This window comes from Dipodomys merriami, unplaced genomic scaffold (genome assembly GCF_024711535.1).
Source record: "Dipodomys merriami isolate MVZ:Mamm:240054 unplaced genomic scaffold, mDipMer1.0.p SCAF_547, whole genome shotgun sequence".
In the NCBI taxonomy this organism is placed as follows: domain Eukaryota; kingdom Metazoa; phylum Chordata; class Mammalia; order Rodentia; family Heteromyidae; genus Dipodomys; species Dipodomys merriami.
This window is the reverse complement of record NW_027206121.1, coordinates 35187-53269: the sequence shown is the minus strand read 5'-3', so window position 1 is coordinate 53269 and position 18083 is coordinate 35187. Positions and strand designations below refer to the sequence as shown.

At 37.9% G+C, this 18083-nt stretch overlaps 1 protein-coding gene across 1 annotated transcript in view; it reads left to right on the top strand.

Moving 5' to 3' along the window:
- Nucleotides 1-259: 259 nt before the first annotated feature.
- The window catches only part of LOC138811675 (zinc finger protein 33B-like), a 30568-nt gene continuing 12744 nt past the window's right edge, over nt 260-18083 (top strand). Inside the window, exons 1-2 of the mRNA XM_069999376.1 lie at nt 260-427; nt 1651-1747. Coding sequence (XP_069855477.1) covers nt 260-427; nt 1651-1747 — 265 coding nt within the window. The remainder of the gene's footprint in view (nt 428-1650; nt 1748-18083) is intronic.

Sequence of the window (18083 nt, the reverse complement as noted above, 5' to 3'; positions counted from 1 at the left end):
TAGTAATTTGTGTAAATAATTCCTCTGATATAAAAAAGACAAGAGAACTGAAGCAGAAAAAAAATTCCATCATAAAATATTAGTATTAGTTTCTTAATCAATACATTATGGAGAAAGAAATATATCTCTCATAAATCAATAGCTATTTTAGTACTTTAAAATCACTAACAGTATGGGAAAATATCTTTACCTTTACAATAAGGATCTCATTTATGTTTTTGTTTTTTTTGTTTCATGACTCATTTTAAATATTCAAGTAATGGAGGATGTGATTACAATGTACCAGGAAGGTTCAGATGAATGTCTGTGTGAAGTGGCTGTCATGAATAGTAACAGAGTGGAGCAAAGAGTGAGATTACTAACAACTTCTAACTTGGCCTCAAAACAGAAGCCAGAGCTGAATAGGAATGACGAGAACTCCTTAAGGGTGAGGAAGGTAGAGTTCATTCAGCATCAGAACATGTTCCCTTATTGCGAGCCTGGTGAGATGCCTGCTACATATATGCCTGGTCTGTCTCCTATAGATAAACAATTCGTTACACATTTGGAGCCTTTTAGTCAAAATTATGAGAGTACAAATGAGCTTCAGTATTTTGAATATGGAGGAGGGAAGATTTTAAACTCAGAGACCATATTCTTTCCACATAATTGGGTTTGTGTCAGAGATCCTGCTTATAACCATAATGAATATAGAGAAGAATATGATAAGTCTGCTCTTCTTGCCCAAGAAATTTGTCAGGGAGGGAGCAAAAGACCTGAAAGCACTATATGTGGAAAAACATTCCACTTAAGGTGTACAGACACTATGAATCAGAAAAGACACACAGGAGAGAATTCTTATACAGGTAGTGAATTAAGAATTCAATCAGTAAGGATTTACACCTTACAAAACCTCAGAGGAAATATCCAGAGAAGCCTGATGAGTGTGGGCAATGTGCAAAATCTATCTCTAAGAAGTCAGAACTGACTTGTCAACCTAAAACACCATGAGAAGAGAAACTCTATGAATATGAAGAATGTAGGAAAATTTCCACTCTGAAGTTAGGTCCCAAAAAGCATCAGATAACTGACACAGAACAGAAACCTTACGAATGTAATGAATGTGGAAAGTATTTCATATGTAAGTCACACCTAACTCTCCATCAGAGAACACATACAGAAGAGAAAACTTATGAATGTAATGCGTGTTCAAAGTCTTTCACCCAAAATTCAGACCTTACAGTTCATCAGAGAACACACACAGGAGAGAAACTATATGAATGTAAAAAATGTGGAAAGTATTTCAGACATAACGTATAACTTACTGCCCATCAAAGAATACACACAGGAGAAAATCCTAATGAATGTAACAAATGTGGAAAGTGTTTTACTCAGAGGACACACCTTTGTTATCATCAGAGAACACACACAGGAGAGAAATGTTAAAAATGAAATGTGTGTGCAAAGACTTTCACCCAGAAATCAGACCTTACTGTTCATCAGAGTACACACACAGGGGAGAAACCTTATGGATATAATGCATGTGGAAAGTCTTTCACCCAGAAAGCACATCTTAATGTCCATCAGGGAATATACACAGGAGAGAAATCTTATGAATGTACCAAATGTGGAAAGTATTTCCTATGTAAGACACACCTTTCTGTCCATCAGAGAACACACACAGGAGAGAAAACATATGAATGTAAGAAATGTGGCAAGTCCTTCACATGGAGTTCACAGATCATCAGGCATAAAAGAATCCACACAGATGAGAAACCTTAGGAATTTGATAAATATGGAAAATATTTCACCTGGAAGAAAAATCAGCTTTTTATCAGAGAACCCAAACAGGATATATGACTTGTGATTATAGCAAATGTGCAGTCTTTCTCACAGAAGGCATACCTCAGTGTTCAACATTGAATGCACACAGAGAAAAATCTTATGAATAAAATATGTGGAATTTTTTTGAGAAGAAATCATACTTAAATTTTCATCAGCAAATACACAGGAGAGAAACCTTATGAATGTAACAAGTATTCAAAAAGTCCTTCACTAAGAAGACATGAATGGATGAGTGTTTATAGAGCACAAACAAGAATGAAAACTTATGGATAATACCAATGTAGAAAATCTTACTTCGAAGTCATACCTCAGTGTTCATCAGAGAAATGAGTCCCATAAGAGAAAAGAAAACTAACAAATATAACAAATATGCAATGACTTTTACTGTGAAGTCAGTCCTCAGTGCATCCAAGAATATAAACAGGAAAGAAAAAGTAAATATAATAAATGTAGACAAATATTTAGCCAGAAGTCATGTCTCTACAGGTTTCAGAGACCTGGAGACATGACAGAATGTCTAGTGAACATTAGAGGAGGTCTTTCAAGTAGAAATCACCCTTCAGTCAGCATTGGAGCACTCACACAAAATGAAACCCAATGTAGGAAAACTTTTGGCAGAAACTTCTGTGATTTATAGAGCAACCCTTTATGACAGAATTAAACTAGGTGTAATGGAAAACCACCCACTGAGCCAGCATTTCTCATCCTCTCATTGTATTGAGTAGGGATGATGTACCTTCATATTGAAAGGTTGGACAAAAGTGATAGGTATCAATTACTTCCAGGCTTGAGAAATAATTAAGATACTGAAGTTGTTGACTTGTATCATTTACATTAAGGAATGGTTGTTGGAGGAAATTGAACAAACTCTTCTCAGAAATAAGAGCTCTGGACCTTTGAGATTTGACTGAGATCATCCAAAGTGGTTTGGTAGTGATAGATGGGGAAAGGCTATCATGCTTGAAGCCAAGGACATGAGAGCACTGACTTCTCTACTGCTCTTCCACTATATGTGTGGTCCATGCATTATAACACTATTACTATTCCAGTTGAGTTTCTGAATGGAATATATGTTGAAAGATAACACTCCTTGTTTATTACAAAATGTGTACAGGAGTAAAATCTGTCTCATCATCTTTCATCCACAAGTTTATGAAACATTCAGAGAACATGAAAGAAGGGCTGGGAAGGTGGCTCAGTGGTAGAGTGCTTGCCTTGCATGCATGAGGCCCTGGGTTTGATTCCTCAGCACCACATAAGCAAAAAGAAAAAAAAACAGAAGTGGTGCTGTGGCTCAAGTGGTAGAGCACTAACCTTGAGCTGAAGAGCTGAGGGACAGCGCCCAGGCCCAGAGTTCAGGCCCCGCGACCGGACCCCGCCCCCAAAAAAGAAAGAAAACATGAAAGAACACATATTTGGGAATACATTTTCTTTGTGGGTGGGTAGAAGTCTTGTAGTGTGAACTCAAAGCCTAGGCACTTTCCTTAAGTACTTTTGCTCAAGGCTAAATTGTACTACTTGAATCACATCTCTATTTCTAGTTTCTTTGGTGGGTAAATGAAAACATGATTCAGAAACATTTGGCTTTGGATGAGTAACCCCAAAATGACTTTAGTACTGTTTTTTATATTTAATTAATTACTGCGGACACGTCAATTGTGACTAATTCACTTTTAGTTCATTATGATGTTGTTCTGAGTGAGTTATAATAAAACACTAGTGTAGATAATGTGGAGTGCCTGTGTTTTCTCACTGTTATGGAGGCTGAAAGTGAATTTCTCAAGAGTATGAATATCTCTCTACCCTCATTAATATTGCTTTTTCCAGTTCCATGAAGATGGCTGTAACAAATCACAATTATGTTATGGTTTTGCTAAATTTAATTCTGTAGCAATTTAAAAAAGCTAGACTTTCAAAAAAATGAGGAACAAGAGCTAGCAGAATACTTACAGATATCCATGGGATTATAGAGATAAGAAAAAATAGGACTCTGCTAGATATTTTGCAGGGTAAAATACAGGTAAAAATGATCCTTGTGGCTTTCTAATGCATAGGTAAATACATAGAGTTTAAACTTTCAGCCAAGAGGTAAAGGGTGTTGCCCAGTGTTTCAATGAATCATTTAAATGCAAATTAAACTAACTTTTAAAAAGGGATTAAAAATGGCCTACACTTTGTAAAAATTTGGGAAGTTGTGGATAGTTGCAGGCCTCCCAGACAAAGAAAAGTTTAAAAGGGAAAATTATCCTAAAGTTTATTTCAAAGTAGAAAAGATAAATTAGGATCACCAAAATGATTGCTTAACCTAGTTTGCCATTATAGGTTTTTTTGTAACAGTTTCCAAAAGGCCCACAATAAAGAACAGAGGACAAGTTTGACACACGTAATTTTGCCCCTTAATAAGTTCCAGGTAAGACCATGGTTATAAATCCACTTCCAATGACCATCATTTGCCTTTAGTTGGAGTAAATATGCCCACAAGTAAAGATTCATTGATCTGAAAACTGGTGTCAAGCCAGGCTTGGCAAAGAAAGGTCCCTGTGAGATTGTCATCTCTAATCTGCCAGCAGAGTGTTCAAAAGCAGAGTTGGTTTGGAGTTCAAAGTGGCAAAGTACTAGCCTTGATGTGGAGAGCTGAGGGACAATGCTCTAACCCTGAGTTCAAGTCCACCAACCATGCCAAGGATGCACTTATCCCAGCATAGACAAAGGCATTCCTGGAACCCTGAAAATGTTGGTACATGCAGAGGCAGTAAGACACTGCTCCTTGGATGGCAGAGATGGTATCAGATCCTGGAGTCACTTGTGCTTGTCTCTTCAAAGCTTGATCAGAGCCTGGAGGTCATGGGAAGATAGTTTGTAGGCATGCTTAATGCCCATGTCTGTCTAACACAGCATGGACTTCCCAGTCATCTAAGATAGTGTGTAGTAAAAGGTAAAGTTGTAAAATATGAGGGATAATTTAAATCCCAATCCCCCTGTATCTGTTCAAAGTTCCAATTGGCAGTGAGTTTTGAGCTGGCCCAGCCATATTATCTCATCTGTTAAGAAAAGAGAGTTGTGGACCTGAGATTAGGTCCCTATTGAGATCTGACTGCCTACAGAGGCAGGCATTGTTGCAACCACTACAGATCAGGCTACTGAGCCAGCCAGAAAAATGATTTTATAACCCAAAATGTTAAACAAGCTGTGCTGCTGTAGGCAAGAAAGGGTCTGTACATCTGTTAAAGGTTAAATGTTGTATATAAGTGACTTTAAACATGCTTTCCAGAGGCAAGTGGAGGTACTTAGAATGCCAATCAGATGCAGTTTAAAAACATCTACTGAGATTTACTACAAAACTCTGGCAAGTAATTGTTACTTAATTGTTTACAAGTTATAGGTAACCTCAATCTCATTGATTTCCTTGTTGCTTTAATTGGACATAAAAAGGGCTTTTGTGACAAAGACTCCTTTTGCCACAGTTCAAAGCCATCCTGAGCACAAAGAATCTCTCTAAAACTCAGTATCCCAGCTAATCAGCCAAGCACATCTGGAGGCATGGCTCAAGGAATCTCACCTCCAAGGAACTCTCTTAGGTGGTAGAGCACTAGCCTTGCAGAAGTGCTCAGAGAGACTACCCAGACCTTGAGTTCAAACCCAGTCAATGCCAACTAGGACAAGCTCTCCCAGCAACAGACACTGAGACACCGCACTCCCCTCTCTTCCCCTCCCTCCCCTCAACCCCACACCATCTAGGACAAAATTAGCCCTGAAAATGGAAAACCATGGAGAGCAGTAAGAGGAGATAACATCCTAAATGAAGTCACTTTAGGCTTGCCATTTCAAAATTAATCAGAGCTGGATGAACAAGAGAAATAGTTGCTTGCCCACCTAATGTCCATACCTGTCTATCTTCTAACTGGACAGAAAGTTCCAGTCTTGTTTTTGCTACTTGCTATTTGTATTTATAGTAGCCTCTGACTGGTATTCCCAACTAGTCCATTATCTTCTCCCCTACCTAGTTGTGCAAAAGACACTAGACATCCCCTTTCTCCCTACTGCCCTGAGTATGGGCTAATGCTTCAAATATAACTTTTCATGGCAAATATGTGTTCTTCTATGCCATTCATGTTAATTGACCTTGTTACCTTGTCATCTTTTTGCCTGATGTATCCAAAAGTCTCCTTTAACAGGATAACAGCCCCCACCCAGGGCAACACCTAGGAGCAAGTCATGGCTATCCTGTTACTACAGGCAACTGGAGACATCATTTACATTGCCCTGCTGGACTCTAATGACCCCAGCTCCAGTGACTCCTTCACTTCTCCAGCAGGAAGTAGCCGAAAGAGCCCATGACATCTGGTGACTCTGGTACCTTTAAATATCTCTGCTACCTCCCTCCTCAGGCTACTATAATCCTAAAGTGGAAAAAGTCTTATCTCCCCCCTCCAGGATCCCAGGAGTCAGGTACCATGCTTTGTGTCTTCGGGTAATCAAGCCTTCCTGGCTTGTTTCTTTCTTGGGCTGCTAAGAGCAATTTTTGCCTGAACAGCAACTTTGCTTTTTATTCAATGTGTCTTGAATTTTAGATAACTATTTTCATGGAAAAAAAGACCTTTACCAACCAGTCAAGCAGACGCTTCTTGGATGGTAACTGGGTGGGCAATAAAGAAGGAGCCCCTGACTACTTTGCCCCTTTACAGAAGAAGTTGCTCAAGAAGAAATAACCTCCATATCCCCCGGCCTGGTTCCCCTATGTATATTAATCAGCAAATTGGGGAATGTAAGCATTATGCCCGCCGTTGGTCTTCAGCTCCACCCAGACCTGGGCTCCTTCCAGCTCTGAGCTTCCAGCCATACAGCTGCTCCCTTCTTCTCTCTTCCCAGACCCACCTGAATACCCACCTATCTCACTTCCTGCCACAGACCCTCCTGCTATCTGCATAGGGAAAAACACCATGTGCTCCCGCTACCAGGACATTATGGCCTCTTTAATAAACCTTATAATAATCTTTCTCCTGTGCCTGCCTTCCTATGTGTGGTCCCCTGGGATGAATGTGAAGGATCCTTTCACCTTGTAGATACCCAGTCTCTGCCATAGTCCCTAACTCACTGAGAACCACACAAGCTATTTTCCCTTCATCATCGACTATCCACTGCACTCTCCTGATGACACTGCTTGTGATCACTTCCCCAGGATCCTCCAAATCACAGGGACAAAGTTATCAGTACTTTCTTTCTCTCTCATTGTACTCTGAAAACCCACCTAAAATTTCTGGATTTCCATGTCTAACATTCTCTATGTGGACCTCAACACAAAAATATGATGCATTATTTCTGTGTCATGAAATTCTATTACTATATTTACCTTTGCTTTTGTTTATGTTGGTAATTAGCTTTAAACTCATGATGCTTTAATTCTTGGCTTTTATGTTCATGATCTACTCCTTATGCCACACTTCAGATTCTGACATTGTTTTATTTTGTATCATGAGTCCTCTCATCTGATAATGGTAATAAAGTGGTGCCCCCTGTTATATTTTCTCTTCCAAGATATTTATAAAAACTACATTGGAAAACTATGACATTTTAAATAAAAATATGTATATATATTTTTGTAGATCGTGGGGCATGAACTCTGGGCCTGGGTGCTGTCCTTCAGCTGTTCAGCTCAAGGCTAGGGCTCTACTATTTGATCCACAGCACTGCTTCTGGCTTTTTCTGTTCATGTGATGTTGAGGAATCAAACCCATGGCCTCATGCATGCGAGACAAGCACTCTACCACTGAACCACATTCCAAGCCCTAGAAAAATGTTTTAAAAAGTGGATTCATCACAGAACATTAAATAAAAACTTAGTAATTTAATGGAATTTTCTTGCACATTTAAACAACAGAAAAATATTGCAGAATGTTTTTAAAAGATGAGGAATATAGATTAACTAACATTGAGCATCTCATGTGTAAAAGTAGTGTTCAGAAACTCTGTATGAAGTTAGATCCATATAAATAGTTCAGATTTCCCATTTCTTGGGACTTTAGACAGGAACTTGAGCATGTCCCAACTCTTCACAATTGTGAACTTCTTGGCTCTGAGTGACACTTGGTGTAGAAGGGAGGATTTCATTCATCATATCATTATCATCATGGTGTGAGGTCATCCTCGAATGAACACCTGGCACCATACACACTGCCATAGGCCTTATTGTTTCAAAAAATAAATCCCACATTCACACGCTACTACTAGGCCTGGATATGAAACCATTTTAAAATGACAAAAAATGAGCAGCAAGCAAAATGGACTTTAACTGTTGTGAAATTTTCAGGGCGAATTAAGGATATTGGTGACATGGAAAAACAATAAAATTGGATTTGAAGAAGCCCCATGTCTGCAGAGTTGCTGGAGCCTGTGAGCTGTGAGATCTAGGGACAGAGTCTCAGCCTCACCTCTGCTTATGCCACCGTCCAGAGACCAATGACCCCTTGTCTTTCCTCCACCTTCAGGACACAGAACATCCAGTCATGGAAAGAAATGACATGGTGCAGAAGGCCGAAATGGCCAAGCAGGCTGAGCGAAATGCTGACATGGCAGCCTGCATCAAGTCTGTAAGTGAGCAAGAAGCTGAATTACCTAATGAGGAAAGGAATCTTCTCTCAGCTGCTTATTGGAGCCCATAGGTCCTCTTGGAGGGTAGTTTCAAGTATTGAGCAAAAGGCAAAAGATGCTGAAAAAATCAGCAGATTGTTTGAGAACACAGAAAGAATTGAGAACAAGCTAAGAGATCTGCAATGATATACTGTCTCTTTTGGGAAAGTTTTTGATCCCTAATGCTCCACAAGCAGAGAGCAAAGTCTCCTATTTGAGAATGAAGAAAGACTGCTACCAAGACTGAGGTTTGCTGCTGGTGATGACAAGAAAGGAATTGTGAATCAGTCACACCAAGCATACCAAGAAGTTTTTGAGATCAGCAAAAAGGAAATTCAACCAGTGCATCCTATCAGATTGTGTCTGGCCCTTAACTTCTCAGTGTTCTATTATGAGATTCTGAACTCCCGAGAGGAAGTTTCCTTTCTTGAAAACACAGCTTTTGATGAAGTCATTGCTGAACTTTATACTTTATGTGGGTTATGTTACTTCTATTTTAATTTCTGTATTACCATGTGTTTTTTGTTTGTTTGTTTCATATTAGGAGAGTAGAGCCTGTTAACATTTAGTGAGTTATCGGTTTTCATCATGAGATGGCCAGTATGATGATGTGGAATTTTTAAATATTATAAATGTTTGGCATGTGCTTTGGTTCATGGTGACTTCACAAGGGCCAGTGTTGAAACTGATTCCATGTCTAAGCAAAGAAATCTTCCTACATATTGGTTTGTACTGGTGGGAAATAAGAGGGAAATTGTTTCCAGTCACAGTTGTAGTTATTGTGGGTATTATGAAGTTTTGGAGCCCTTGTATGGCTGTGGCTCAAACAATATTCCATGGCTATTCCAAGTTGGAATCATGTATTTCTGTGGAAGAGTCTATTTCAGTGAGCACACCTTTGACTACAGTACCAGAAGTGTTCTTTCAGACAAAGTTGTGACCCAATTAACTGGATAAGGGCAGAAACAGTTCACATTCCAATATTTGTGAAGTTACCTGCTGTTTGCTCAAAAATTATTTTTGCTACACATTTTATTTGTATTTCATTGTTTTAGACAACCTAAGAACTGATGTAAAAGTAAAGGTGTAGTAAAAATGAACTGCTTGGTATTGACTATTCATGTATATTCAGCAAAGCTATAAACAAAAAACCCTATGTTTAGGAAATTGAAAGACTTGGAAAAAATTATATTAAGTGAAGTAAGCCAGGCCCAAATAAACTTAGGTCCCATGGTTTCCCTTATTTGCAATAACTAGTATATGACTGAGTCAAGCAGAAAAGGTCAGATAAGTTGATGTTAGGGAAATGAACCCTAAGATATGTATTCAAATGCTTTTTTCTTTCAGGTGATTGTTTCTAACAAATTTATAAGATTATTTCTTTGTTGCTTTGTATGTCCCTCCCCCATGGTATACCATCTGCTTTCACTGTATTTGAGGTTGGTATAATTTGTGGAGGGGAAGGGAAAAAAATTGCCTAAATAGGGATACAGGTGGATCCATCGCAACAATGAGATGATATGTGGAAGATGTTATGTGGAAAAATGAACTTTACAACTTTGGTGGGGGGGGGAGCAGGATTGGGTTGGGGGATGGGGGGAGGATGGGAAGGGATTGGAAGGGGAAACAAAGGAGGAGGCTACAATGCTTGATAAGAAATGTACTCATTATCTTGTCCATGTTATTGAACCCCTTTGTACAGTATTTTCACAATAAAAAAACCCTATGTATTTAACTTATTTTTAGATTAATTTTCCTTCTGTGATTTTTTTTCATTTTTGCTGTGTGCCTCAAACACATGTGTTGTAAAATAAAACTAATTAACGGGGAAATAAGATGATGGCCTGCTTTGTTGAATGTCTTGAAATTTTCATGAACAATCAAGCATAATTGTTAAGAACACATGTATTAAGTTCATTTAAGTGGAATAAAACATTTTTGAATGGACTTTTCAACTACTTTCTCTATTATTTGTCATGTAAATCTTTCTTTTGAGTTTGAATCTCCTCTAAGGAAATTGTACATTATTAGAAAATTGTTTCTTAGTCCCTTTTGGCAAGTAATAGGCTTTTACTGAGTTAAAGTGCAAAGTTTATCATAACAACAAAAATACTAATGTAACTACCAAATACCTCCCATATTCCCCATTCTCCCCTCACCTCAAAAGCAAAAGTGTTTTTTTCTCCCTTGAGGAGTGAAAAATTGGCCCATATGACATTGGATAGCATTAACTGTAAATTCTATGCTTCCTAATCCGTTTTGGTTTTTCAGAATTTCTTGGTACAGTTTGCCTTCGATTTTGGTCATTCTGTTTATCAGGTGCATAGGACTTCCTTCTTTTCTTAAGCCTTCTACCTTGTCACTTGTCTTAGTGGCTGTGTACTTGGGAAATGGCCACATGATCTTTCTGGCTCTACATACTCTGTAAGATCCCTTGTTCCTTTGCTTGCATCCCATACTCTATTTCCAACATCCTCTACTGCAGCACATCTTACCTTAGTTGATTAGATTGTGTATCTCTTATAAACTCTATCCCAAATGGTCTGTCTGTCATTTTTGCCATTAAATCTTTCTTCTCGCAATAATGATGAGGCTGTTATACCTAAATCTCATCCTACAGAATATTTCCTTGGTACATAACAGAAAACAGCAAACAAAAATGCCATTTGAAAAGGTGCATTTGTTTTTTCTTACAGAATGTAAGATCCTCTAGAGCAGGCAATATTTTCTGTATGTTCTATTGTGCCTAGTACACTGTAAATGCTCAATAAATACTGATGGTCTGAGGCAAAAAATATCTGCCTTCTTTATTTGAAATACCAGCTATACCAATTACTTGAGTTCGATATAGTTTTAAAATAAAAGTTTGCAGTTATGTCGAAGACAGTCAGACATATAGACATACATTTATGTATATAAACACACATATATTGCTTTGGTGTAAGCAGTAAGATTACATTTGCCTAACATAAAATATAAAATCAATGCTATATATAAATCAGTACAAACTCACCCAGTCAATTGAATCCACCCAGATTCCTTCATAAAACCTGTAAACTTTTCAGCTCTTTTGCACAAGTGTTAGCCCTTCTGACTAATCTCATCTCAAAAGAAGCCATGATGGAAAAGAACCCAAGACCAATATCTGGGCCTTTAACAGGCACACAAAAGAGGTGAGATCCATTTTCAAAGATGGGATATCAGTAAAATTATTAAATTATTTGGGATTGAAAACCAAAGAAATCAAGATCTCTACAAAGAAGGGGACCAAAACGAAAGGAATTTAGTTCAGTCATAAACCAAAAACACAGTTCACCTTGATGTGAATAGTTTCTCTGACATATCAGCACCATCAGTAATTATTCCTGGTTCTACATTTGGTACTTTTGCTTCTCTCTGAAAAACTTGGGGAGGTTTTTCATGTAACAAAAAAAATCTCTTTTGCTTCACTATTTATGCAATGAGTGTTAATAGTTTACCAAAGGACCTTTTGTGGTCACTAGGCCCCAGATGTAATATAAATAACAAGACTCATGTTCTTATAGTTAATTAAACTGAGTTCCATCCATTTGTAGGTTCTCAAGTAAGTTAGGATGGAAAGAAATTAGAGAGGCTGTTGCATTAAGAAAGTAACAATTAACACATTGTAAATATGCTTATAGGGTCTTTCTTCAATTTTTAGCCTTTCCCTAGAAAATTGTGTTGTCATAGGACAATGAAAATTTTTTAATTACAAAAATCATTAAAAGGCATGGACCTATTCATTGGTAAAGACAAAATGCATTTGCGGGACTGGAATTGAAAAAATAATTAAAAGGAATTGGGGTAATAATGGAGCTTTCTGTTTTTAATTCCTCATGCAGGACTGCATGAAGGAAAGAATCCTGCTCAGTGCAATCAAGTTGCACTTGAAGAAAATGGGGTAGCAATTGCTAAGGCCAACAGCAATATGACCACTGTCAAGATGGATGACCAGCTTAGCAAATCAATGAGCACTAGCAACATGTCTTTGATGTCATTGGAATGAGGTAAGAAATGCCCTAATATTGCTTTCTACTCTCATGGATCTTCACAGAGCTAGGAAACTAAGTATGTTCTTCCTCGACAGTCATCTAGCAGTTTTATAAAATTGCAGTTTCATGCTTGGTGATTAGAAAGAAAAATTGGAAATTGTGCACTCAGCAATAAAAGAGATGTATTATTAGTTTAAAATGGTGTGCATTAGGCTAGTTTTGTTTTTCTAGTACTGGGAATCAAACCAGAGTCTCTGGGAAAGAACTGCTATACTTGTGTTTCTTTGAGATTCAGTCTTCCTATGTTACCTAGAATGGCCTTCTTCTCCTGAACTTGAATGATTCTCCCTGTTCAGCCTTAGAAGTTCTTGGACTATATGTGTATCACTGGGCCTGGAACGATTAGGCCTACACATTTATTTTGAGACAAGTTCCTAGGGAGCTTTCACCAGGAAGTTAGGAATTCTCTGGTGATGCTGCATTATCAGTAAAGGAACTGTGTTGTCCCAAATAATGCCTGACTATTCCTGACTGTGTGGCAAATGTCAGAGGTCAGGACACAAGCCTGGTTTCTAGAAGTGGCCCCTGTCTCTTCCCACACTCAGGACCTGGGATAACAAAGATTTATTCCAAAGTCTAATGGGTAACACCTGGGAAGACAATATGAGATAGCTTAGAGTGACTGAGAGGAACTTTCAGGATCATAGAAGAGGGAGAAATTCACACTGAAATAGGGCATGCAAACAAAGACAAAAACACACTGGTTTGGGGCAAGCAATCAAGCATCACAGAGACCTACCCTTCACTTCACACTTGCACCTCACCCACATTCCACCGATCTCCCCAAACCACCATCTGTTTGAACAGCAATGGTGGTGAGGTGCATGCTCTAAGAGCATTCCTCCCACCCACAGGATGCGTTTCACTATTTAGCTGAACAAATTGTTTAAGAAATGGTAATGGGAACACCATGAGTTCAAGCCACAAGAGCAACAATGAACATCAAAGAAAAGAAAAGAAAAGAAATTAAAAGAAAAGAATCTTAAAATAACGGAAAAATTTGGAAAGAGCCAGAAACGACTTAAGATTTCAAAAATGAAATTTGGGCATTTCTGGGAAATTATTAGATTTTTAAAAAAAATTTACATGGTGCAAGGATTATGCTGTAAATCTAGCAATTCTGCTAGTTTATTGCAGTGTATACATTAGAGCATGAAAAATGACCAAGAATCAGTTTAGTGCCTGCGAATACCTATTTATATTGAACAGGGAGCTATTCCAAAATGTAAAGAAATCAGGTGTAATTTACATTCAACAGAACTCAAAAGCTAACCTCTCATAACCTCAATTACATTAGTAGATCTAAGAATTAAAAAGCCAACTTATTTCATGCTTCCAATACTTGTCCATTTCTCGGATATTCTAACAATGTTTCAGGAGACACATAGTGATTTTCATTTAAAAACAAAAAAAAAACTCACCTATGCTCGTGCAAGCAGGAGAAAACCTTCCTATGCATCCCTGCAGTCCTAAGACAAAGGGCCTAGCATTGATGGAAAATACTTCCTCTCAGAGTGGCACCATGCATTGTGGGAATTGTAGTCTATGTTGCAGCACAGATCCTTTGAAAGTGCAGGGTTTGTATTCTCTATTTTTTTTTAAAGCAGGACAAAGATCCTTCTGCGCATGTGCCTCCCCACCCACTGTGGGTGTTTCCAGCCTGCAAATTCCAGTTCCTTTCCAGTTGGCTTGCTGCTAGAAGGTTTCTCTTCAGTGGAGAAGGTTTCTCTTCAGTGGAGCTTGGGAGGTGTAACTTGAAGGGATCTCAGGCTGCAGAACCAATATCAGGTAGGAACTGCGAGCTGGATACAAAACACAAGGTGAAATTGATCCTCCATGTGTTCATCCAGCATGGGGCTAATGATTTCTTCAGGGTTCAAGAGTTTGTGCTGCCACAACTCTTGTGACTCCAGGTGTCAGAAACTGGCTTGCAACGTTCTGACAGCTAGTTGGGAGGTTCTTCAGAATAGGAGAAAGTGTGCATTTAGATTTCCATGACGGTGAAATTCTGCTGTTAACACGTGACTTTATTATCTTTGCCCAGGTGTAAGATGAGCATGGTAACAATTGCAGTAAAATTGTGAGGGGTGTGCCTGATTTGACTCCATTTATACTGCAGTTGTATTTTGGGTTTCTGTGTTGTTTCTCCTAGAGGTGTCTCCACTCTTCTCCTGCATTGTTAGCTCTCTTAGTACTGCTGGCTTTAGTTCACACGTGTTTGTACACGACCTTTCAAGCAACAGGTCTACATGAGATATTACAGTAGTGTGTGATGGTCCTGTTTTTTTTTCTTTTAGTTAAGCAATGAATCCTAGCAATGTTTGAAGGAGGATACCTTGTCAACTCTGACAAGCCCTACAGAGCAGAGGCAGAAAGGCAAAGGAAGGACAACATGTTTTCAGGTTCCTTGCCTTAGCAAAGATTGGTTCTACTTCCTAGAACACAAGACTCAGGTGGTACTCTTTCCTCTAACTCTCCCAATCACTTGATGCTGTTGGAAGGTTTACACTAACTAGTAGGAGGGGGAATGAACTTGCCTGAGGAATCAGTCAGAACCTAGTGCTCAGAAGGGACATGGGGCTGTGGTTTGTGGTGGAGGAATTATTGTCACAAGTGAAACTATCTATCTCTGTTCTTACTAATTTATTCAGCCTGTTCACACTATCAATTCTTGTATATGATCTCTCAAATGTCTCACCTGTGGATATAATGATAGTAGCATTATAGCGTTGGTTTTTACCTGCAGTTGAGAATGTGTTTGTCATGAAGTGTTACAGAAGGAAATTAAAGTACTGTTTCTTGCTCAAAGTGGTGTGTTTTTTAGATGTAACGTATAATGAGGTTTTAGGTAGTGTTCTCTATTTTGTCTCAATCTGCTCGAAGAAGTATTATTTCACTTAAGAAATTCTTCATGGAAATTGAAGTCAATGAAGCTTGAACATTCCTTTAAAATATGTTAGTGAAACATGTTGATCCCTTTTATGCTTTGCACTTCCTATGGATTTTCCTAGCTTAAAATATTACTGGCATGGATATTCTCCACTTTATCTGTCCTTGACAAGTTACAATTTCTCCACTAGATTATTAAGCCTAATTTACATCATTTAAAATGAGAGACTGCCTAAATATGTATTCCAAAACAATTGTTCAATAGAATTTAAATACAATACAATAAAATGCTCTTTTTGTGTGCTAGACCTGGTTCTTGGACTCAAGCACTGGACATTGACCCTGAGCTCCTTTTGTTCCAGCATAATGTTCTACCACTTAAGCCACATTTCCACTTCTAGGTATTTTAGTAGTTTATTGGAGATCAGAGTCTCTTAGACTTTCCTGCCCCAGCTGGCTTCAATCTGTGGTGCTCAGATCTCAAACTTCTGAGTAGCTAGGATTACAACCATGAGCCACCAGAGCCCAGTTACAAAATAAACTCTTTTAAACATAGATTATGTTTGTAATGAAATAATATGAAATAGCAGACTTTAAATTTAAGGAGGATACTCTAAATCCCAAAACAAAAAGAAAATATCCCACCCTGAAATCTACAACACTTGTGGTTTTGAGTAATGGAATATGGATAATTAGCCTACAGAAAATTCTTGTAACTTTTTAAAAGTAAGAAACCATTCTTGTGACGTGGAACAATCCAAAATGAATGTACAAATGTTGTTTTTTAGTGATTCATACTGTTTCTTAGCACAAACGACCTAACTGAAGTTTACAGAGTAGATTTTCAGATTTCATATGTCACTGTAAAGTTTGTTATTTTATATAAAGAGTTTCTCTTCCATATAGTTGTGTAAAAAAAATCCTCTGGATAGTAGCATTTCCTGTGTAAAAGCCAAACAATAAATATAAGAAAAAGCATATAGGTATTTAAATCATTTTTTAGTTTTATAAATCTGTATTTTGGGGTGTCCTCAGCTTAGAATTTTGTGTTAGTATTATTTGTGCAACATAAGATTTTAATCTTCTGGTTCTTTCTGTGATTGGGTGGTTGGTGTTCTGTCACTCCTATGACTAATATTTCATGTTTCATCTTTATTAAGCCCTTTATCTCCCAGAGAATGGCCACAATTCTTCACAGAATTGTTTAGGAAAGTGACCATTAGGGACTTCTCAAACCTGCATTTACATAACCTTTATTGATTACATAAAGTAGGCTAAATGACAAATTTCAAGTTATTGCTCAAGGGTGCTCCAAGAATTTGGATGCAGAGAACTATGCCATTTGAAAACCATTATTGAAATATTATAATACAAGTAATATGTATTATACATTTTCTTGTACAATTTTGCGTGAGTTAATATTGAGTTATAATGTATATTCTCTCCATGGAGTTTAAATATATAAATTAATAAGACAGAGTGCAAAAGATACCACCTCACTCCAGTTAGAATGGCTATAATCAAGAAGTCTAATAACAGATGCTGGAGGGGATACGGACAGAAGGGAACCCTACTGCATTGTTGGTGGGAGTGTAAACTTGTTCAACCACATTGAAAAGTAGTATGGAGGCTCTTCAAAAGACTCCACATAGAGCTCCCCTATGACTCAGCAATCCTACTTTTGGGCATTTACCCAAATGTTCACAAACAAGACCACACTAAAGCTACCTGCATGACTATGATTATTGCAGCATTATTTACCATAGCGAAGATATGGAACCAACCCAGATGCACCTCAGTAGATGAATGGATCAAGAAAATGTGGTATATATACACAATGGAATTCTATGCCTCCATCAGAAAGAATGACATTGCTCCATTTGTTACAAAATGGAAAGGCTTGGAAAAAATTATATTAAGTGAAGTAAGCCAGGCCCAAAGAAACATAGGTCCCATGGTTTCCCTCATTTGAAATAACTAGTATGTGACTGAGTCAAGCAGAAAAGGTCAGTAAAGTTGATGTTAGGGAAATGAATCCTAAGATATGTATTCAAATGTTTTTTTTTTTCTTTCATGCAATTGTTTCTAACACATTTATGAGATTATTTCCTTGTTGTTTTGTATGTCCCTCCCCCACGGTATAACACCTGCTTTCATTGTATTTGATGTTGCCATAATTTGTGGAGGGGAAGGGAAAAAACAAATCCTTTAAAGAGGGATACAGTTGGGCCCATGGCAACAATGAGACGTACAATTGTAATGTCGAAAATGAACTTTACAACTTTGGTGGGGGGGAAAGGATGTGGGAGGGGGTCGGGGGAGGAGGTGTTGGGAAGGGGAAACAAAGGAGGAGGCTACAATGCTGGATAAGAAGTGTAGTCATTATTTTGCCCATGTAATTGTAACTCCTCTGTACAGTATGTTCACAATAATTTTTTTAAAAAAGTTCAATGGAGTCCTAGGATCCATTTTAATGAATAGAAAAATAATTCATACAACCCTAAATATATTTCCTTAATAACTAGTAGTATTAAAGGTGTGGATTTTTGTTTTAATTATTCAATTATTTTTAGGAACCTGAGTTTTTATGAATTCTGTATGTATATTAACCTAGAATACTGTTTGTCTACCTACTAATGGACTGTGGAGTCATCTTCAGTGGAGCATTTA